The sequence below is a fragment of the Macaca nemestrina genome, chromosome 2, assembly GCF_043159975.1.
Source record: "Macaca nemestrina isolate mMacNem1 chromosome 2, mMacNem.hap1, whole genome shotgun sequence".
Lineage (NCBI taxonomy): Eukaryota > Metazoa > Chordata > Mammalia > Primates > Cercopithecidae > Macaca > Macaca nemestrina.
The window spans coordinates 15,376,198-15,399,334 of NC_092126.1; the positions used below are offsets into that span (position 1 = coordinate 15,376,198).

At 43.7% G+C, this 23,137-nt stretch overlaps 1 protein-coding gene across 6 annotated transcripts in view; it reads right to left on the reverse strand.

Moving 5' to 3' along the window:
- The window catches only part of LOC105470942 (CCR4-NOT transcription complex subunit 10), a 98,290-nt gene extending 75,453 nt beyond the window's left edge, over window positions 1–22,837 (reverse strand). For 2 of the 6 annotated variants that reach the window (XM_071090762.1, XM_071090761.1), the window contains exons 1-2: window positions 22,560–22,837; window positions 95–189 (exon numbers count right to left, since the gene is read on the reverse strand). In XM_071090762.1, the coding sequence (XP_070946863.1) occupies window positions 95–189; window positions 22,560–22,581 (117 nt within the window). In that variant the 5' untranslated portion in view covers window positions 22,582–22,837. Of the gene's footprint in view, window positions 1–94; window positions 190–7,910; window positions 8,193–22,559 lie in introns of those variants that run through there. The other 4 variants (XM_071090760.1, XM_071090758.1, XM_071090759.1 and 1 more) reach the window with 3 other exon arrangements.
- Window positions 22,838–23,137: the final 300 nt, after the last annotated feature.

Sequence of the window (23,137 nt, forward strand, 5' to 3'; positions counted from 1 at the left end):
GAGTAAAAATTGTAAATCTAAAAATTCACTATGAAAAAATTCTTATTTGACAGAACCCTACAACTTGAGCAGATTAAGAGAAGCCATTTCTTACTGTGAAAGCTTGGAAAGCATTGGTGGATAACTCCTTTTCTTGATCAGTGATCCCAGAGGACTGACCTGTGCCTTCATGTTTCTCTGCTCCCTGATCTGCAAACATATAAGTTTTACAGTTCTTTAGAAATAAAAGTTGTACAGTGGTCCCTTCTTATCCAGTTTCACTTTCTGCAGTTTCAGTTACCCAACGTCAAGTATGGTATGAAAATATCAAATGGAAAATTCCAGAAATAAGCAGTTCTTAAGTTTTAAACTGCAATGTTCTGAGTAACATGATGAAATCTCTTGCCATCCTGCAGTGTCCCACTCTGTCCCATCCAGGAAGTCAATCATTCCTTTGTCCAGCATTCCATGTTGTATAAGATACCTCCCCTTGGACACATAGTAGCCATCTTGGTTATCAGATCAATAGGTCATAGGAAGAGAGGTGAGTAGGGTATAGTAAGATATTTTGAGAAAGAGAAACTACACTCAGATAACTGTTATTTTATTACTGTTGTTGTTTATCTCTTACTATGCTTCATTTATAAACTTTATCATAGTTATGTATGTACAAAAAAAGCAGTATATAGATTCAGTACTATTTGTGGTTTCAAGTATCCACCGGAGGTCCCTGACTGTATCTCCTGAGGAAAAGGTGGGGGACTACTGTATAGTGAATTTGTCCCTAGTTTTCATCTTGTGTTCTTCCTAATAAAGTTGCCAAAGTTAGGGCTCTCTCAACAATGACTGACCAATGTTACAAGCTAGTAAGAAGCTACTCCTCTGAAAGCTTGAAAAGCTTCCTTTGGCCAAGTTGAAACACAATGAAAACCTGCCCACTTAAATAAAGACCACAAGCTCTGTTGATAAGGACATTCAAGCTGAGAATATTGTGATCTTTAAAAAATATTAGATCTGCCACTCAGCAACATACAGTACCACACAGTCAAGCAACTATGCCAGGTGCTGGAGATAGAAAAAGATAAACACACCTACGATGCCTTTAAGAGATTTATAATTTAGTTGGAAAGTAGTAACACTTAGTCAGAAAACTACATTGATAAGGGCTTACAGCTAATTTCCAGGCAAGGAATATTTTCATAGGCTCAGAAATCTAAATGATTAACACATTTAAAAAGTTTCTTTAATATGTTACGTGTCCATATAAATTCGCAGTAAAGGTTAATAATCTGTTTAGCTGGGAAAACTACCTCCTACCTCTATAATCTGCTATTTTAAATATTAGATTTTTTGCTTTTTGTTTTACTTTGAAAATAGAATTCCAAATTAAAGGTAAAAATCTCAGCTGAACCAAACCTAAATCTACTAACTCACTTAACAAAAGTGTGTTAAGTACTCTAACAAATGCTTCAATACTTTTTATAGTTCTCTCAAGAGTCTTTGTTGGCTGGGCATGGTGGCTCATGCCTGTAATTTCAGCTACTTGGGAGGCTGAGGCACAAGAATCGCTTGAACCTGGGAGGCAGAGGTTGCAGTGAGCTGAGATCACGCCACTTCACTCCAGCCTGGGCAACAGAGTGAGACTCTGTCTTGAGGGAAAAAAAAAAAAAGGCCAGGTACAGTGGCTCACGCCTGTAATCCCAGCACTTTGGGAGGCTGAGGTGGGCAGATCACGAGGTCAGGAGATCAAGACCATCCTGGCTAACACGGTGAAACCCAGTCTCTACTAAAAATACAAAAAATTAGCCGGGAGTGGTGGTGGGTGCCTGTAGTCCCAGCTACTCGGGAGACTGAGGTAGGAGAATGGCGTGAACCTGGGAGGCAGAGCTTGCAGTGAACTGAGATTGCGCCACTGTACTCTAGCCTAGGCAACAGAGCGAGACTCTGTCTCAAAACAAAAACAAAAACAAACAAACCAACAAAACTACCAGAGACTGGACAATTTATAAAGAAAAGAGACTCAATTGGCTCATGGTTCTGCAGGCTGTACAGAAAGCACACATGGGGAGTTCTCAGGAAACTTACAATCATGGCAGAAGGCAAAGAGGAAGCAAGCACATCTTCACATGGTCGGCAGAAGAGAGAGCAAAGGGGGAGGTGCTACACACTTTTAAATAATGACATCTAGTGAGAACTCACTCACTATCACCAGTACAGCAAGGGAGAAATCCACTCCCATGATCCAGTCACCTCCCACCAGGTCCCTCCCCTAACATTGGGGATTTACAATTCAACATGAGATTTGGGTGGGGACACAGAGCTACACTATATCATTAGGTAATTGTTTTTTGGTTTTTTATTTTTTTCAAAAGAGTCTAAGCCAATTAGAATTAATTAAATAGAATCAGAATGCCCTACATTCTGAATTTTTCTGGTTATTTCCTCAATATTACATGCAGTTTAACATTTCTGGCAAGAATACTACATAGGTAATGTAAAATTAGCCATTTTTATTTATTTTTTACTTATTTATTTAGATGGAGTCTTGCTCTGTCGCCCAGGTTGGACTGCAGTGGCACAATCTTGGTTCACTGCAACCTCCACCTCCTGGGTTCAAATGATTCTTTTGCCTCAGTCTCCCGAGTAGCTAGGACTATAGGCGCCTGCCACCACATCTGGCTAATTTTTGTATTTTTAGTAGAGACGGGGTTTTGCCATGCCAGGCTGTTCTCAAACTCCTGACCTCCCAGGTGACTGCTGGCCTCAGCCTCCCAAAGTGCTAGGATTACAGGTGTGAGCCACTGCACTTGGCCTAGTCATTTTTAATGTTAAGTTTTCTTTTCTGCAAAACATTCATCATTTGTTTTTAAAAGGTGCCTTTTATATTTTATTACCTCCCAAAGAATATTCTGTTTCTTGGTTCTACTCACTAGCAAAAGGTCCATGCATCACTAATGGAAATATCATTAAAAGGAAATGTGACCATTGCATAAATGTGATGTCATGGGCCGCAAACATAGGTAGGTGATGGCAATGTCACTGTGTATGACTTTAAAGAATTTCAAAGTCTCACAATATTTGAATTTCTTATTTATACACGAATTTTTTTTTTCATACAGAATTGTTGCTTCGGACTGAAACTCAAAGACCTCCAAAGCTTGAACTTATCTGCAAAAGGGGGATAAGAAAACCCTCTTTCAAGTTATCGTAAGGCTTTAGTAAGAATATATGTAAAGTAATTGGCATGTACTTGGCAGAGTAAACCCCTAATACGTAGCACAATAGTGCAGATTCTATCCTTTTCAACATACAGCGGGAGGCAGGTTGCACAGCGACGTACAGACAATTTTTAGAATTGAACTAAGACTAAAACTTTAATGTCACTTCTGAAATTAAACAGATGCTACAGAACTGGAACTGGGGCAAATTTCAGATTCCCTATTTACTAAAATGCGAGTCTGTATTATATAGTTTTTAGCATCCCTTCCAACTCAGATTGAGTAACTCCAAATACGCTTCTATAAAGAAACTGAGGCCGGGTGCAGTGGCTCATGCCTGTAATCCCAGCACTTTGGGAGGCCAAGGCGGGTGGATCACCTGAGGTAGGAGTTCAAGACCAGCCTGGACAACATGGTAAAACCCCATCTCTACTAAAAACACAAAAATTAGCTGGGTGTGGTGGTGCATGCCTGCAGTCTCAGCTACTGCGGAGGCCGGAGCAGGAGAATCACTTGAACCTGGGAGGTGGAGGTTGCAGTGAGCCAAGATCATGCCACTGCACTCTAGCCTGGGTGACAGGGCAAGACTTTATCTCAAAAAAAAAAAAAAAAAAGAAAGAAACTGATATGTTTGTTCCTAAAGCAGCACTCATATCCAATTAAGGTATCAATGGAAGACAAATCCCCACATGAGAAATAGTAGACCATCTTGTCCCCAAGTTTACCCCTCAAGAGTGCCTACAACCAACTTTCCAGAAAGTTGTCAAGAATCACACCAGTCATGGAGTTCTTTTGCTTACCGTCTCCTTTCCATTCTTCCCTCTCCTTCAACAGATCTGCCAACATGGACTCAAGTTGGGGCTAGAGCTGGCAGAATGCTCCCCCAGTATAGTGCCCCAGAGTTCCATCTTTCACAGTAGCCTCTACTTTGGCACCTCATCCATCACAAGCCCCCTTCCAGGATACTGGGAAGTGTGACTCCCTCTATAATGGCTCCCAGGAGTTGCCTAGATAAACAAGCTCCCTTATCCTCAAGAACCCTGCCACAGTCCTTCATAGTGTTCCTGAAACACCAGAAACTTGCTGAAAGAAGAATAAATATGAATGGCTTAATAACAGGAAATGAAATTCAGCCTCATTATTTATTAAATAATTGTAAATTATACCATGGCACATTAACAGTTATTAAGTCTACATAACTTGATGTGGAAAAATATCTACAACATGTTGTTAAATAAAAGAAACAGATTGCAAACTGCTTTGTACAACTGAATCCCATGTTTTATAAAAACATATACACAAATATGTACCTCTGAATAAGTATAGAATAAAGTCTACAAGGATACACAGCAAACTATTCATCAAACTGTATGTGCACTTATGATCTGGGCACTTTGTGATTACTGCCTAGACACCAGGAGCATCTCAAAGCACCAGTTGTTGGCCAGGTTTGGTGGCTCACACCTGTAGTTCCAGCATTTTGGGAGGCCAAGGTGGGTGGATCACTTGAGCCCAGGAGTTCAAGACCAGTCTGGTCAGCATGGTGAAACCCCGTCTCTACAAAAAACACAAAAATTAGCTGGGCATGGTGGCATGCGTCTGTAGTCCCAGCTACTAGGGAGGCAAAGGTGAGAGGATTGCTTGAACTCAGGAGGTGGAGGGTGCAGAGAATTGAGATTGTGCCATAGCACTCCAGCCTGGGCAGCAGAGTAAGACCTCATCTTAATAAACTAAAAATAAAAGAACCAGTTGTCAACAGAACTAACTTTGGGAAGTCCTAGCCTGGCACATGTCAGCAGTCAGTGAAGAATGCCAACTTCCTTTTTCCAAGAAGGCAATATGACATAATTAAAAGAATCAGTCACATCTTCAGTCCAGTCTTTCTTTGGCCTGTCTTTAATTGGAGATGCTAAATACATACAGCTCCCTTCCCCCCTTTCCTTTTACCAGAACTAAAAATTCTTGTATTTTTACAAATGTATTTACATTTGTACTTTAAACATAAAAATTAACAATAAAATTCAATTTCATGTGACTTGACTATGAAACAGATCTTTAGATCACTATGAAACCCCCAGAAGACTGCACACCCTTTTGAGAGTCACCACTTACAACAACGTAATACTGTTAACTTGTACTTAAAAAAACTCATCTAAGATCTAAGAACTTATCTGCTCTATAAAAAAAGGCATTCTAGTATTTGGGCTTATTAAAAGTGTTACTTCTGATAATTAAAGTTAGCAGGTCAATTAGTATTTTATTTCCACTTTAGCATACAATAGGGAGGAGGAAAAGCTAAGAGTTAAGTGAATCAAGTTTGCCAGTTTCAAAAGACAATGTTAAAGTTTTTTCTTTGGAAAGTCAATAACAAGGAGTTTCACTGCAAGAACATACTGTTTACCCAACGCATGTGTTTTGCAAAACTGTCAGGTGCACAAAAAAGGTAAGGACCAATTATTTTAAAATGTGTAAAAATGGGACACAGGACTTTAGGACCTCAGACAGCAAGTTAGAAATTTAGATTGAAACAGAATCCTCAATCCACCATATTGTCACCATAAAATTTTAACAAAGAATATAAATACCTTTCATGTTTCATTTATTATTAAATATTTTAGAAAACCTAACATTTTTAAAAATGTGTCTTCTCTCATAAAGAAGCATAATAGATTTAAACCAAATGCCAAAAATTCTTAGTTTGCCATTAAGTTATCTCTAAAGCTTCTTCTAAAATATGCCCCTTGGCTGGGCACAGTGGCTCACACCAATAATCCCAGCACTTTGGCAGGCCAAGGCAAGAGGACTGCTTGAGCCTAGGAGTTCGAGACCAGCCTGGGAAACAAAACGAGACCCTGTCTCTACTTTAAAAAATTGTTTTAATTAGCCAGGCATAGTGGCATGTGCCTGCAGTTCCAGCTACTTGGGGGGCTGAGGTGGGATAATTGCTGAAGCCTCAGAGGTTAAGGCTGCAGTGAGCCATGACCATGCCACTGCACTCCAGCCTGGGTGATAGAGTGAAACCCTATCTCAAGAATAGTAATAATAATAATAAATATGAATAAAATAAATAAGTAAAATATGCCCTAGATTAGATGACATTCTTTAATGGGACTTCTGGCCCCAACTGTAAGAGTACCTTATAAATACAGGAGAAAGGGGAAAAAAAAAACCCCAACAATTCACCCAGGTGTTGAAAATTTTGAGCTTCTATTCTCCACTAAAAGCAGAGTAGTTCATGTGGCCACTGCTGTCAGCAACCCCAGAAAATGGAAATCTCAGGCTGGACATGATGACTCACGCCTATAAATCTCAGCACTTTGGGAGGCCAAGGCGGGCAGATCACCTGAGGTCAGGAGTTCCAGATCAGCCTGGCCAACATGGTGAAACCCCGTTTCTACTAAAAATACAAAAATTAGCTGGGCATGGTGGCATATGCCTATAATCTCAGCTACCTGGGAGGCTGTGGCAGGAGAATCACTGGAACCTGGAAGGCAGAGGCTATAGTGAGCCGAGATCACGCCATTGCACTCCGGTCTGGGCGACAGAGTGAGACTCCATCTCAAATAAAATAAAATAATAAAAAATAAAATAAATATAAAAGAAAAATAAAATGTAAGTCTTCTAAAATTCTCCAGAAAAGGAGAGCAGCCAATTTACAAAAAAAGTAAATATATAAGCTGGGCTGGACACAGTGGCTCACGCTTGTAATCCCAGCACTTCAGGAGGCCGAGGCAGGTGGATCTTGAGCTCAGGGCAACGTGGCAAAACCCCATCTCTACCAAAAACACAAAACTTAGCCAGGTGTGGTGGCACATGCCCATAGTCCAGGTACTTGGGAGGCTGAGATGGGAGGATCACTTGAGCCCAGGAGGTGGAGGTTGCAGTGAGCTGAGATTGTGCCACTGCACTCCTTGGGTGACAGTGAGACTCCATCTCAAAATAAATAAATAATAAATAAATAAATAGATAAGCTGGACTCTAAGGCTGACAAGAGTCTCTGAAATTCCCATTTCTACACACGTTTGAGAACTGAGCTCAATAAATAACCTTTTACGTGTTGACAAACCATTATTTTACCTACATTCTTTAGCTTCAGGATAAAAATTTTCTGTTTTTAAAAAAACACACTTCACTACTCAGGAGGCTTAGGAGGGAGGATTGCTTGAGCCTAGTATGTGACTACCAGCCTAAGCAATCAGCGAGACCCCATTTCTTCTTTTTTTTTTTCTGAGACGGAGTCTCGCTCTATTGCCCAGGCTGGAGTGCAGTGGCACAATCCCAGCTCACCGCAACCTCTGCTTTCTGGGTTCAAGTGATTCTCCTGCCTCAGCCTTGTGAGTAGCTGGGATTACAGGCGCCCATCACTACGCTTGGCTAATTTTTGTATTTTTAGTAGAGGCGGGGTTTCACCATGTTGGCCAGGTTGGTCTTGAACTCCTGATCTCAAGTGATCTGTCCGCCTCAGCCTCCCAAAGTGCTGGGATTACCAGCATGAGCCACCGTGCCTGGCCAAGACCCCATTTCAAAAGAAAAAAAAAAAAAAAAAAAAAAATATATATATATATATATATATTTCAACAGGATTATTTTTATTTTTCCTGTTATATATTTTTACATTTCTCAAGTTTTCTGCCAGAGATGGGTATTCATTTTTGTAATCAGTTTTTGAAATGTTTTAAAAACATCTATTATTTATAACTGCTGACTTCTTACCAGACAGAGTCTGCACATAATCCCACAGCATTTCTTTATTTGTCCAAAAGTAGTCTCCATTGCCAATTGAAAGAGTATACGACCGTTCACCCATAAGCTTGCCTTTCCTTCTACTCTGGCCTAATGAACATGGCTGACCTTCTATGCGTACAGAGGTCTTTGACCCACAAACCTTGACGGTCTTTACACCAATAGACTTCATTTCTAATCAAACAAATGCCTTTAGGTTTGAACTAAGCAGAAAAGAAATGCACCACATTTTCAAAACTGAAAATCATCAGTTAACTGAAGGCACAGACACATTCCAATACAGAATGTTAATCATTCAAATCTGATTGGAGGAGACTTCAAGCTACACTCATCAAAATACAGCTCCACTGATATATCAAGAAAAGAAAACTTTTCTAAAGAAAAAAGGGATGTTAAATGACCTAAGGAGATCAACGATCACAGTCACAAAATACCAATGATGTCCTTGTGAAGGAAAGTTTTAAATCTTAAGGAGGAGGCCACTTTGAAGAAAAACAATTCAGGCCCACTACCGTCACTATACAGCTCAGCTAGGTTAACATACCTCACGTATGGTTTCTATCATCTGAACAAGTATACTTGACTTACCAAAACCTCAAACGGTTTATTCACTAAACCATATTCCCCCCACTTTAAGCTGGACAAGAGGAGCTGGAGAAATAGGAAAGCACACACTTTGCAGTCAAAGAATAAGCCATTCATAACAAGCAACGCTACAGAATTGAGCATCCTGCTCATAAATGAAGAAATAAACGAACAGAAATTCAAATCAACAATATTAGCATGGCTGGCACAGTGGCTCAGGCCTGTAATCCTAGCACTTTGGGAGGCCAGGGCAGGAGGATCACCTGAGGTCAAGGAGTTTGAGAGCAGCCTGGCCACCATGGTGAAATCCCATCTCTACTAAAAATACAAAAATTAGGCTGGGCACGGTGGCTCACACCTGTAATCTCAGCACTTTGGGAGTCCAAGGCGGGTGGATCACAAAGTCGGGAGTTTGAGAGCAGCCTGACCAACATGGTGAAATCCACATCTCTACTAAAAATACAAAAATTAGCCGGGTGTGGTGGTGCGCGCCTATAATCCCAGCTACTCAGGAGGCTGAGGCGGGACAATCACCTGAACCCAGGAGGTGGAGATTGCAGTGAGCCGAGATCATGCCACTGCACTCTAACCTGGGCAACACAGCAAGACTCTGTCTCAAAAAAACCAAAACCAAACAAACAAACAAACAAAACCAAAAAACAAAAAACAAAACTGAAAAAACAGTATCAGCATGCTTTAAGGAAGCTAGGCAAAGCAGAATATTGCCACTGCTGATGAGTATTTTGTTTTCACATCTAAGAGGAGGAGTTTTTAATGCATAGAAAAGACTGATATTTACTCGTTTTAAAATATGAATACTTAATTTACTAAAGTTACAAATCCAAAATGCCTAGATTTTACTCAAACTTTTACACTGAACTTAGACAACTTATTCTACTTGGAGGTCTAATTTTAAAGGCCTCTGATGAATGTTTAAACTCATTTCAAAGTTCACCTACAACATAACATTTTCAAACATAAAATTTAACTACTTAAACAATTTTATCAAGACTACACTTTCAGGTATCATTTCTACAGTTCATTACTAGAGAAGTTTCTCCAAAACTGTAGAGTACCAAACCTTTTTTTTAATTAAAAAAAAAAATGTTATCGAGTGGGAACTATTGCAAACCCCTCCCACAAAACCCAAACAATATATTCAATTTTAAGTATAATTGTTAGACTTAAGAAGACAACATTTTTGTATTTTAACATGTCAAGAAAAAAAAAATTCCCTGAGAATAACTTCTAAATCTAATGACTCTTAGGTACTCTCTAATGTCCACAAAATAAAATAACCACAGTAAGGTTTCAATTTAAATTCACAAGTATAAATCAATATTCAGTCAATTATACATTTTAAATTGAAATCATAAGACTAATATAAGTGCTGGGCATGGTGGCTCATACCTGTAATCCCAGCACTTTGGGAGGTCAAGGTGGGAGGATGGCTTGAGCTCAAGAGTTCAAGACTAGCGTGGGCAACATGATGAAACCCCATCTCTACAAAAAATACAAAAATTAGCCAGGTGTGGTGGTGCGTGCCTGTAGGCCGAGCTACTTGGGAGGCTGAGGTGGGAGGATTGCTTGAGCCTGGGAAGTCAAGGCTGCAGTGAGTAGTGTTCATGCCACTACACTCCAGCCTGGGTGACAGAGTGAGACTCGGTCTAGAAAAAAAAAAAAAGACCAATATATTACTGTAAATTCTAATATTAAAAACACTTAAGAAGTTAGGCACAGTGGCTCACACCTGTAATCCCAGCACTTTGGGTGGTTGAGGCAGGAGGCTTGCTTGAGTCCAGAAGTTTGAGACCAGCCCAGGACACATGGCAAAACTCTGTCTCTACAAAAAAATAGAAAAACTGGCTGGGTGTGTTGGCATGCACTTGTAGTCCCAGCTACTTGGGAGGTTGGGGTGGGAGGATCACTTGAGCCCGGGAGGTCAAGACTGCAGTGAGCCAAGATCATGCCCCTGTACTCCAGCATGGGCAACAGAGTGAGACCCTGCCTCAAAAAATTAATTAAATTTAAAAAAGAAAAAAAAAAAAGCACTTTAAATATCAAACATTGGTCACTACCACATCAACTCCTTGTTCTGAAAACTGGTAATTGAAAAGAATGAATTAAGCTTTTAGCATTTAACATGTCCTTCTGGGAAGAATAATAGTCAATATGGGAAAGCTATTCCTTTTTGTTGTTGTTTTTGAGACAGGGTCTTGCTTTGTAGCCCAGGCTAGAGTACAGTGGTGTGATCACAGCTTACTGCAGTCCTGACTTCCTTGGCTCCAGTGACCTTCCTACCTCAGCCTCCCAAGTAGCTGGGATTACAGGCATGCAGCAGCACACCGACTAAGTTTTTTCAATCTTTTTGTAGAGACGGGCTCTCCTTATGTTGCCCAGGCTGCTCTTGAACTCCTGGGCTCAAGCAACCTGCCCACCTTGGCCTCCCAAAGTACCGGGATTACAGGAATAAGTCACTGTACCCAGCCCAGGAGAGCTACTCTTTAAAGAACATTCACTAACAAATGTAGAAACTACAATAGAACTAGGTAAAAATCATTTTGTAACCCTCAATAATACAACTGATTGAGGAAAGAAACAACAACAGTGGATATTTACGAAATGCCAATTACTCCATAAATTAACTCTAACTGAAAATGGAAAAAGATGTTCCTGTCAGCACCTCAAATTGATCAAATTTAGCAACACTAATACTGGATAACCTGACATCATGTACTTTGTACAGAAAATAAAGTATATACCATCAACCACAAAGTATCTCAAAAATATGTTGAACCTAAATCTAATCAAGCCTGTAGAAATAAATCAGAGTTTAAGAAAATACAAGAGATAAAGCTGGGTGCAGTGGCTCACACCTGTAATTCCAGCACTTTGGGAGACCAAGCTGGCAGGATTCCTTCAGGCCAAGAGTTTGAGACCAGCCTGGGCAATATATTGGGACTCTGTGCCTACAAATAAATTTTAAACATATAGTCATAGCTGGGACTATAGGCACATGTCACCACACCCAGCTAACTTTCTGTATTTTTTGTAGAGACAGGGTTCACCATGATGCCCAGGCTGGTCTTGAACTCCTAGGTTCAAGCAATCCACCCACCTCGGCCTCCCAAAGTGCTAGGATTTATAGGTATGAACCACCATACCTGGCAGGAAATTGGCTTTTTTTTTTTTTTTGGTGACAAGGTCTCAGTCACTCAGGTTGGAGTGCAGTGGTGTAATCTTGGCTCACTGCAACCTCTGTCTCCCAGGCTCCAGTGATCCTCACACTTCATCCTCCCTTATAGATAGGATGACAGGCATGCGCCACCACTAATTTTTTGCATTTTTGGTAGAGATGAGGTTTCACCATGTTGCCTACACTGGTCTCTAACTCTTCAACTCAACTGATCCTCCCGCCTCAGACTCCCAAAGTGCTGGGATTACAGGTGTGAGGCACCGTGCCCGGCTGGCAGGAAATTTTTAACATATTAAAATATGAATTGCCTAAAACATGACAACAGTATTGTGATTATATAGGTGAATGTCCCTATTTTAAAGAAATGCACGTTGAAATATTCAGAAAAGAAGTGTTATGATGTTTATAACCTATTTTGAAATGATTCAACATGAAAAGCCATAGCTAGAGTCGGGTGTGTTGGCTCACATTGGCACTTTGGGAGGCCGAGGCTGGCAGATCACTTAAGGTCAGGAGTTCAAGACCAGCCTGGCCAACATGGTCAAACCACATCTCTACTAAAAATACAAAAAGTAGCTGGGCGCAGCCAGGCACGGTGGCTCACGCCTGTAATTCCAGGACTTTGGGAGGCCAAGGCGGGTGGATCACAAGGTCAGGAAATCGAGACCATCCTAGCTAACATGGTGACACCCCATCTCTACTAAAAATACAAAAAATTAGCCAGGCGTGGTAGCACACACCTGTAGTCCCAGCTACACAGGAGGCTGAAGCAGGAAAATCACTTGAACCTGGCAGGCGGCGGCTGCAGTGAGCCGAGATTGCACCACTGCACTCCAGCCTGGGCAACAGAGCGAGACTCTATCTCAAAACAAAACAAACAAAACAGCTCGGTGTGGTAGCGTGTGCCTGTAATCCCAGCAACTTGGGAGGCTGAGGCAGGAGAATCACTTGAACTCGGGAGGTGGAGGTTGCAGTGAGGCAAGATTGCACCACTGCCCTCCAGTCTGGGCAACAGAGTGAGATTCCATCTCAAAAAAAAAAAAAAAAAATACAGAGTCATAGCTAGTGATATAGGAAGCAAATATGGTAAAATATAACAATTGCTGAACTAGGGGGTAGATATATAGACATTCACTTTATTTTTTAAATTTTTTAGGTGTCTGCAATCATTCACGATAAAAAGTTGAAAAAATGCCAAATAATGCCGGGTGCGATGGCTCATGCCTATAATCCTAGCACTTTGGAAGGCCAAGGCAGGAGGATCACGAGGTCAGGAGTTCGAGACCAGCCTGGCCAACATGGTGAAACCCCATCTCTACTAAAAATACAAAAAAAACTAGCCGAGCATGGTGGCATGCGCCTGTAGTCCCAGATACTTGGGAGGCTGGGGCAGAAGAATCACTTGAATCCAGGAAGCAGAGGTTGCAGTGAGCTGAGATCCCTCCACTGTACTCCAGTCTGGGCAATAGAGGGAGACTCCATCTTTTTTTTTTTTTTTTTTTTTGAGACGGAGTCTTGCTCTGTTGCCCAGGCTGGAGTGCAGTGGCCAGATCTCAGCTCATTGCAAGCTCCGCCTCCCGGGTTGACGCCATTCTCCTGCCTCAGCCTCCCAAGTAGCTGGGACTATAGGCGCCCGCCACCTCGCCCGACAATTTTTTTTTTTTTTTTTTTTTTTTTTTTTTTTTGAGACGGAGTCTCGCTCTGCCGCCCAGGTTGGAGTACAGTGGCCGGATCTCAGCTCACTGCAAGCTCCGCCTCCCAGGTTTACGCCATTCTCCTGTCTCAGTCTCCGGAGTAGCTGGGACTACAGGCGCCCGCCACCTCGCCCGGCTAGTATTTTTAGTAGAGACGAGGTTTCACCGTGTTAACCAGGATGGTCTCGCTCTCCTGACCTCGTGATTCGCCCGTCTCGGCCTCCCAAAGTGCTGGGATTACAGGCTTGAGCCACCGCACCCGGCCCAATTTTTTTTTATTTTTTAGTAGAGACGGGGTTTCACCGTGTTAGCCAGGATGGTCGCCTCGATCTCCTGACCTCGTGATCCGCCCGTCTCGGCCTCCCAAAGTGCTGGGATTACAGGCTTGAGCCACCGCACCCGGCCGAGACTCCATCTTAAAAACAAACAAAACACAGGCTGGGCACGGTAGCTCACACCTATAATCCTAGCACTTTGGAGGCCGAGGTGGGCTGATCACGAGGTCAAGAGTTCGAGACCAGCCTGACCAACAGAGTGAAACCCCATCTCTACCAAAAATACAAAAATTAGCTGGGCGTAGCGCACGCCTGTAATCCCAGTTACCTGGGAGGCTGGGGCAGGAGAATTGCTTGAACCGAGAGGCGGAGGTTGCAGTGAGCCGAGATTGCACCACTGCATCCCAGCCTAGGTGACAGGGTGAGACTCTGTCTCAAAAACAAACAAACAAACAAACAAACCAAATAATGCAGATTCCTCACTGGACCTTGAAGAAAGCAAATGGCAGGACAGTGTTGCTGTAGTATACTCAACTCATCTCTGTAAATTATATATAGATGACTTAAAATATGTATTTTAAGTCAATATGAGCTTTTGTAGGAATAGAAAAAGTGTGGAAGAATGGCAAACTTGGTACCAGTTAGTGGAAAGAGAGACTAGGTAGGTAGGTATAGAAAACTTATACATTTGGTTTTTTTTTTTCGTTTTTTTTTTTTTGAGATGGAGTCTCACTCTGTCCCCCAGGCTGGAGTGCAATCCCGGCTCACTGCAAGCTCCACCTCCCAGGTTCACGCCATTCTCCTGCCTCAACCTCCCAAGTAGCTGGGACTACAGGCGCCCACCACCACACCTGGCTAATTTTTTTTTGTATTTTTAATACAGACAGGGTTTCACCGTGTTAGCCAGAATGGTCTCAATCTCCTGACCTTGTGATCCACCCACCTCAGCCTCCCAAAGTGCTGGGATTACATTTGGTTTTATAGTCTTTCTGAGCTGGAGTCTTGCTCTGTCACCCAGGCTAGAGTGCGGTGGCACCATCTCGGCTCACTGCAAACTCTGCCTTTCGGGTTAAAGTGATGCTCCTGACTCAGCTTCCAGAGTAGCTGGGACTACAGGTGCCCATCACCACACTGAGCTAATTTTTGTATTTTTAGTAGAGACAGGGTTTAACCACGTTGGCCAGGCTGGTCTTGAACTCCTGACCTCAGGTGATCCACCTGCCTCGGCCTCCCAAAGTGTTGGGATTACAGGCATGAGCCACAGTGCCCGGCCTAAATAAAAATAGTCTTGACTTAAAATAGTCTCATTTGTTCGTTCTTCCTACAGTTTTTCTGGTTGTCCTGGCTTAAAACTTTTCTTTTTTTTTCTTTTTTCTTTTTTTTTTTGAGATAGAGTCTCACTCTGTTGCCCAGGCTGGAGTACAGTGGCACGATCTTGGCTCACTGAAAATTCCACCTCCCGGGTTCATGCAATTCTCCTGCCTCAGCCTCCTGAGTAGCTGGGACTACTGGTGCATGCCACCACATCTGGCTATTTTTTTTTTTTTTTTTGAGGCGGAGTCTCGCTTTGTCGCCCAGGCTGGAGTGCAATGGCACGATCTTGGATCACCGCAAGCTCCGCCTCCCGGGTTCACGCCATTCTCCTGCCTCAGCCTCCCGAGTAGCTGGGACTACAGGCGCCCGCCACCATGCCCGGCTTTTTTGTATTTTTAGTAGAGACGGGGTTTCACTATGTTAGCCAGGATGGTCTCGATCTCCTGACCTCGTGATCTGCCTGCCTCGGCCTCCCAAAGTGCTGGGCCTAAGTGAGCCACTATGCCTGGCCTAAGTTTTTATATTTTTGGTAGAGACGGGGTTTCGCCATGTTGGCCAGGCTGGTCTAACTCCTGATCTCAGGTGACCCACCCACTTCAGCCTCCCAAAGTGCTGAGATTACAGGTGTGAGCCACCATGCCCGGCCAACATCATAAAGTACTCTTGTCTTGATTTCTTATTACTCATCTGGTTCTGTTTTTCCCTTCTTCATAATGTTATCAATCTTTTCTTACTGAGACTACCATCACCATCTTCCTAGTGCAAATTCTCAGAAAACTTCAAATTTGGGATTTTGTGTCCTAACTCCAGCTACCTTCTCCTTTCAAATAACCCTAAAAAGTACAAAAAAAAAAAAAATCCTAAAACACTGTTGGTATTTATTTCCTTGGTCAAGAATGACACTGGCTTCATATTACTTTTCCATGCTATATAGACACACAAACCTTGTGAACCTTCCACTGCCCCTTTGTTTTTGCTTGTTGCACCTACCTACAACCTAAGACACCCCTCACTGTAGGATTTGGTTGAAATACAATTCAGGATGTGGGATCAGCTGGGTGATCCATCACTGAGAAAGCATGCAACCCAGAAGCACAGGTAAATTAGTTCCCCATGGGGTGAGTCCTAACCAGCTGGCAACCGAAAATAGGAGGAACAGACAGATAAATCATCCCTCCTTTCTCTCTTAAGTTTCTCCTCAAAATCCCTCTCACATGCAAGTGACCTGCTATCTCTTCACAGCTCAAAGTGAAGCAGTAGCCAAGGATGTAACCTACTGTGTCTTCCTTTGCCTTACTTCCTTCTCTCCCTTACTTTCACTACCCCAGGTTTGTATCTTTCAAATAAAAAGGTAGCACCTTAATTGAGTTTTGCTTCCCAGAGGATGTGGGCTAAAACATACAACTTACCTCAGGTGAACCTTACAAGCTAAAAACCCTGTGAAGCAAATACAACAGAAAGCTATTAGGATCCCCATTTTATGAATGTGGAAACTGAGGCTCAACTAATACGTTTTCCCAAGGCGCATGGCTTTCTAATTAGTCACCAAAATCTGCCAATTTTAATCTTTAAACATTTCTCCTGGCTGGGCGCGGTGGCTCATGCCTGTAATCCCAGCACTTTGGGAGGCCAAAGTGAGCGCGCATCACCTGAGGTCGGGAGTTCGAGACCAGCCTGACCAACATGGAGAAACCCTGTCTCTACTAAAAGTACAAAATTAGCCAGGCATGGTGGCACATGCCTGTAATCCCAGCTACTAGGGAGGCTGAGGCAGGATAATCGCTTGAACCTAGGAGGCAGAGGTTGCGGTGAGCCAAGATCGCGCCATTGCACTCCAGCCTGGGTGACAGAGAGACTCTGTTTCAAAAAAAAAAAAAAAAAAAAATTCTCCCATTTGCCTCCCCTCCCCATCCTACCACTACCCTAAACTAATAATAGTCAGCATTTAGAAAACACCAGGATCTGCTGGGAGGATCGCTTGAGGCCAGGAGTTCAAGACCAGTCTAGGCAAAATAGCAATACCCCGTATCTACAAAACATTTAAAAATTATCTGGGTACAGGCCGGGCACAGTGGCTCACGCCTGTAATCCCAGCACTGTGGGAAGCCAAGGTGGGCGGATCATGAGGTCAGGAGATCGAGACCATCCTGGCTAACGTGGTGGAACTCCATCTCTACAAAAAATACAAAAAAATTAGCTGGGCGTAGTGGTGGGCGCCTGTAGTCTCAGCTACTTGGGAGGCTGAGGCAGGAGAATGGCATGAACCTGGGAGACAGAGCTTGCAGTGAGCCGAGATCTCGCCACTGCACTCCAGCCTGGGCGACAGAGCGAGACTCCGTCTCAAAAAAAAAAAAAAAAAAAAAATTATCTGGGTATGGTAGTACACACCTGTAGTCCTAACTACTCAAGAGTCTAAGGCAAGAGGATCACTTGAGCCCAGGAGTTCGTGGCTGCAGTGAGCTATGATGGTGCCACTGCACTCCAACGTGGGTGACAGAGTGAGACCCTGTCTCAAAACAAAACAAAAAAACAAAAAAACTCAGGGCCTGAGATTGTATCATTTAACCTGTTACTACACCTGTGAGGTAGACACTTTCATCATTCTCATTCTACATGCAGGAAAGCTAAAGTTTTAAAAAAAAGGCTTCTTGAAATTTGCCCAATGTCACACAAATACCAAGTAGTACAGCTAGGATGAATCTAAACTATCTGATTTCAAACCCCTTACTCTTAATTCTATCATTCCTCACCTGGCTCAGTTAAATATAAATCAGATCACACCATCATGCCCTTGTTGAAAACTTCCACTGGCAATTCAAACTCCCTCCATAGCCTATAATGCCCAACATACACCAACTCCTGACACAACTGTGACTTCATCTCTTGCCATGCTGCCTTTGCTCACTATGCTATAAATTATGTGTATTGGCTTTTTTGTTTTGTTCTCTGTTTGAGATAGGGTCTCACTGTCACCAAGGCTAGAGTACAGAGGCCCAATTATAGCTCACTGCAACCTTGAACTCCTGGGCTCAAGCCACCCTCCCACCTCAGACTCTGGAGTAGCAAGGACTTCAGGGTCACGCCACCATGCCTAGCTATTTTTTATTTAATTTTTATTTTTTATGGAGACGAGTCTGGTTATGTAGCCTAGGCTGGTCTTGAACTCCTGGCCTCAAGCGATTCTCCCACCTCAGCCTCCCACAGGTGTGAGCACCTCTGCCCAGCCTGAAACTATGTGTTGTCTCTTATTTGTCAGATATTGTTCTCGGGACTAGAGCTAGAACACAACTAACACAGACAAAAGTCTGTATCCTCGGGGAGCTTGTATTCAAGAGGTCAGCCTGATGTTCTTTAAACATTTTCCAAGCGAGGGTTCTGTACATTTGTACATGCATTGTTCCTCTTACCTGGATCATTCTTCCCAACACAGATGGCTCTTTATCCTTAGCGTCTCTGTTTAAACGTCAACTCTAAGAAAGCCCTTCTCTAACTAACCTATCTGAAAAATAGGGCTTCTGCTTTCAGTCATCCTCTATTCTCTCTCTCTCTCGTTTTTTTTAGATGGTGTTTTGCTCTTGTTGCCCAGGCTGGAGTGCAATGGCACGATCTTGGCTCACTGCAACCTCTGCCTCCTGGGTTCAAGTGATTCTCCTGCCTCAGCCTCCCGAGTAGCTGGGAATACAGCTACTTTTGTATTTTAAGTCAAGACAGGGTTTCACCATGTTGGCCAGCCTGCTTGAACTCCTGACCTCAGGTGATCTGCCCACCTCAGCCTCCGAAAGTCCTAGGATTACAGGTGGAGCCACTGCGCCCAACTCTCTTACTGATTTTTATTGTATTTATTTATTTATTTTTGAGATGGAGTCTGACTGTCGCCCAGGCTGGACTGCAGTGGTGCAATCTTGGCTCACTGCAAGCTTCGCGTCCCGGGTTCACAGGCTCCTGCCTTAGCCTCCTGAGTAGCTGGCACTACAGGTGCCTGCCACCACACCCAGCTAATTTTTTTGTATTTTTAGTAGAGAAGGGGTTTCACTGTGTTAGCCAGGATGGTCTCGATCTCCTGACCTTGTGATCCACCTACCTCGGCCTCCTAAAGTGCTGGGATTATAGGCGTGAGCCACCATGCCCGGCCTTTTATTTTATTTTTTGAGAGAGGGTCTCACTCTGTTGCCCACAGTGGCCTGATCATAGCTCACTGCAGCCTTTAACTCCTAGGTACAAGCAATCCTCCCACCTCAGCCTCCCTAGGAGCTGAGACTATGGGCACATACCACAATGTTTGGCTTTTTATTTTTTAGAGTCAGGGTTTCACTTATGCTGCCCAGGATTGTCTCAAACTCCTGGCCTCAGGCAACCCTCCCACTTCAGCCTCCCAAAGTGCTAGGATTACAGGCGTAAGCAACTGCAGACAGCCTCTCTTCCTCATTTTTTTCTTCTGAGTATTTTTTTTTTTTTTTTTTTGAGATAGAGACTCACTCTGTCACCCAGCCTGGAGTGCAGTGGCGCGATCTCGGCTCACTGCAACCTATGCCTCCCGGGTTCAAGCAATTCTCCTGCCTCAGCCTCCTGACTAGCTGAGATTACAGATGTGGGCCAGCATGCCCAGCTAATTTTTGTATTTTTAGTAGAGATGGGGTTTCACCATGTTGGTCAGCCTGGTTTGGAACTCCTGACCTCAGGTGATCCACCCTCCTCAGCTTCCCAAAGTGCTGGGATTACAGGCGTGAACCACCACACTTGGCCTTCCTCAGAGTATCTATCACAACTTGAAATCATCTTATTTTCGAAAAAAAATCATCAATTCATTTTGTTTACATGCTTATCTGTCCTTCATACTACATAAGCTCCAGAATAGAGACTTTGTTTTGTTCCTGCCCAGTTCCTAAAGTAGTACCTGGCAAAACAGGCCATTGGTGAATATTTACTGAATAAATTAATATCACAACATTAGCTCGTCTTAGGTGGTCTCTGGGCTTCCCATCTTGCTTCATTTAAATCCACCATCTACAACTCTCAGCGTGATCAGATCACTCATCTTAGGTCCTTTCATGACCCTTTTTTCTTACCTGATGAAGAACACACACACAAGACCCTCCATGACAAAGATACTGACCTCATGAGCTGAGAGAGGAAGCAGTGTGTAAGACAGACTTTGAATGAATGGTGTTCAACAGACTGAGAAGAGAAAGGACATTACGGCTCAGAAGCTCAAAAAGCACAATGCTTTGCAACAGTAATTTATGATGTGAAGAGCTGGGTAGGTTGATATAGAAAAACCAGCTGGAAATAGATTTTGAAGATGCTCACAAACCACATTAAAGAGTGAGGACGGTCCGACGCGGTGGCTCACGCCTGTAATCCCAGTACTTTGGGAGGGCGAGGCAGGAGGATCACAAGGTCAGGAAATCGAGACCATCCTGGCTACCACGTGAAATCCCGTCTCCACTAAAAAATACAAAAAAATTAGCCAGGCGTGGTGGTGGGTGCCTGTAGTCCCACTACTGGGGTGGCTGAGGCAGGAGACCATGTGAACCTGGGAACTCAGGAGGCAGAGCTCGCAGGGAGCCAAGATCCTGCCACTGCACTCCAGCCTGAGCAACAGAGGGAGACTCTCAAAAAAAAAAAGGACTTAAAAGGAGAAAGAAAATATAATAAAAATTAAATAAAAAGAATGACTTGATGCCCAAAGCATGTACAGTCTTAAAAACTTCATAGGAAGGGGAATGATAGGATTCAATGAATGCCTTAGGGGATAAAAAAAAAGGGGGGGGCAGGGTGACAGTGAGGAAAATGGATGGGATAGAAAGAGACAAGAGACAAACACCAGTGAGACTACTTAGTGCGACATAGATCATATTAAAAGACAAAGGCCAGAAACACAGCAGTTGAGATGGACATGAGCAGAAATTCAAAGGAGCCACACTAAACATTCATCTATTTTATACAAATTTAACCTTATATCTAAGCAGGAAGTTTCCTTCAACATGGCCTCTGAACTTAAACCAACGAATAAAACAGTCTCCTAATCCCTGTGGACCTTTTTCTTCAACTACACACATTACACAGCTCTTACTAAACAGGAGTGCAGCTAGGATATGTCCGTCTCCTCCAACAGACTGAACAGCAGGTCTTCAAAGGCAGGGAGTGTGTCACATCTATTATTCAACACTCAATCGTTGCGAATGAATAAATGAACGAGTAGAAGACTTTATGACTGAGGATTTGAAAACTGGATAGGCTTTAGGTCTAACAAGGTGATTTCGGGCAAGCGCAATGGTATGAGCAAGTAGGAATGGTAAATGTGGGGAACACAGACACCATTCTAAAATCAGGAGGATGTTGGTCCCCTTGTCCAGACTTGGACAGGCCATGCCTCTTTCCTGTCTAATAGTCTCTCCCTCATCCACCTTTCCCCATTCCATATCCGCTCATTCCCTCACTTCTTTGAGGTATCTGCTCAAATATCTCACCAGAGGCCTTCCCTGATCAACCTATCCAAAATTTCACAGCACATTCCTTATACCCTCTCTAGGTCTTTGTTCTGTTGTTTTTCTTCTTAGAAGATTATTGAAGAGATCCTCTAACGATTTTTATTCCTCTGTACCTAAAATATAATTGGCTTAAATTTCCAAGTGAAGTTCACTTGTCAGTTACTGCGATCAGAACCTACTAAAATCCACAGGATACTGAGATTTTAAACTAAATTCACTGTAAAAATTTTAAGTTCCATCACTTTTAAATTCTGTCACTTAAGTTCTTTCCAATAAAACCTGGATGCCACAAAGAATATTAATTTATTGCGGGAAACATTCCGGACACGGTCAGGAAATAATTTTATATTCCTTAATGGGGAAGATTCTAGGAATGGGAGCAATAATCCATAAAGAAAACCATCGAGATTAAGTAATTTCGAGGAACTACGGCAATTAGGTACCAAACCCAAGATTTTACAAGCATAGACTGTAGAGAGGCAATATGCCTATTTAAATAAGTGGTTTACTTTGGGAAGCCGAGGCGGAAGGATCGCTTGGGCCCAGAAGTTCGAGATCAGCTTGGGCAACAGAGCGAGACCCCCACCCGTCTCTATTAAGGAAAAAAAAAAAAGTGGTTTTTACAAAGTTAATTCCATAGAAGTCAATGACCAGACGAAGCCACGTGTGGCCAGAACAGCCCAGGTGAATCCCAGCCTGAACCACGAGATATAGGCAAATGTGTGCTCCAGGGTGACTTTCTCTTGTCTGCTTTTCCCACGAAGAAGCGGAAAATTCTGCGAAGCGGCAAAATACACTTAAGCTTTTTGGGCCGGAGTTACTCTGGAGAGCAGGGCAAAGGCGGCCAGCAGCGACTTCACACTGCACTTGAGTAAAACAACTACTGGACCCGGGGCCCGAAGACTCATGTTAGCGACAGCCGAGATAGAGGATGGGGTAAAGAAATGCACGCCCAAATTCAAGTCGCCCTGGAGTCCCCATCCGGGGCCCCGCGCCTCCGAGTTCAGGGTCCGCCCGGCCCCGCACGTCCCGCCGTCTCGTCGCTCGGGACATTGGCGTCCTACCTGCAGGCTTGTCTGCAGCCATCTTCCCGCTTCGGCTTGGGTTCTTCCCTGCAGGTGGCGTGGCCCTGACTCCCGCCGCCGGGCTGGCCGCTGTCCTGGACCTGTGAGGACAACTCTGTGCCTACCCCGGCTCTGGGCCCTCAGGTTCCGGCTTGGGGAGTGGGCAGACGGCTGGCTGAGGAAGTGACGAGCGCTAGTTCGCGTCGTCTAGCAACAGCAACAGCTTCCCCACCCAGAGAGCGCCACAGCCTCCCGCCATCCACAGCTTCCGCCCCACGGCGTCCCGGTACCCACTACTTCCGGGGGCGGCAGCCTGCCGCGCCTGGAGCGCCGGCGTGGGAACTGCTGCTGGCCCCGCCCCACGCCGACGTCCCCTCCGCGCCCCGCCCCCGGCCGGACGTACTCTGGCTGGAACCTCTGCATGTTCGCAGGGCGGATGCGGTGGGACGTAAGCACCTCTGTCCTTTGGTTATTCTGATTAAAATACCAAAGTGTCAGAGCTTTTGTCCCTCAATGTCACATAAGATTACAGTAATCACATCTGACATTTATGTGCTAAGCACTGAGCCCTGCACTTG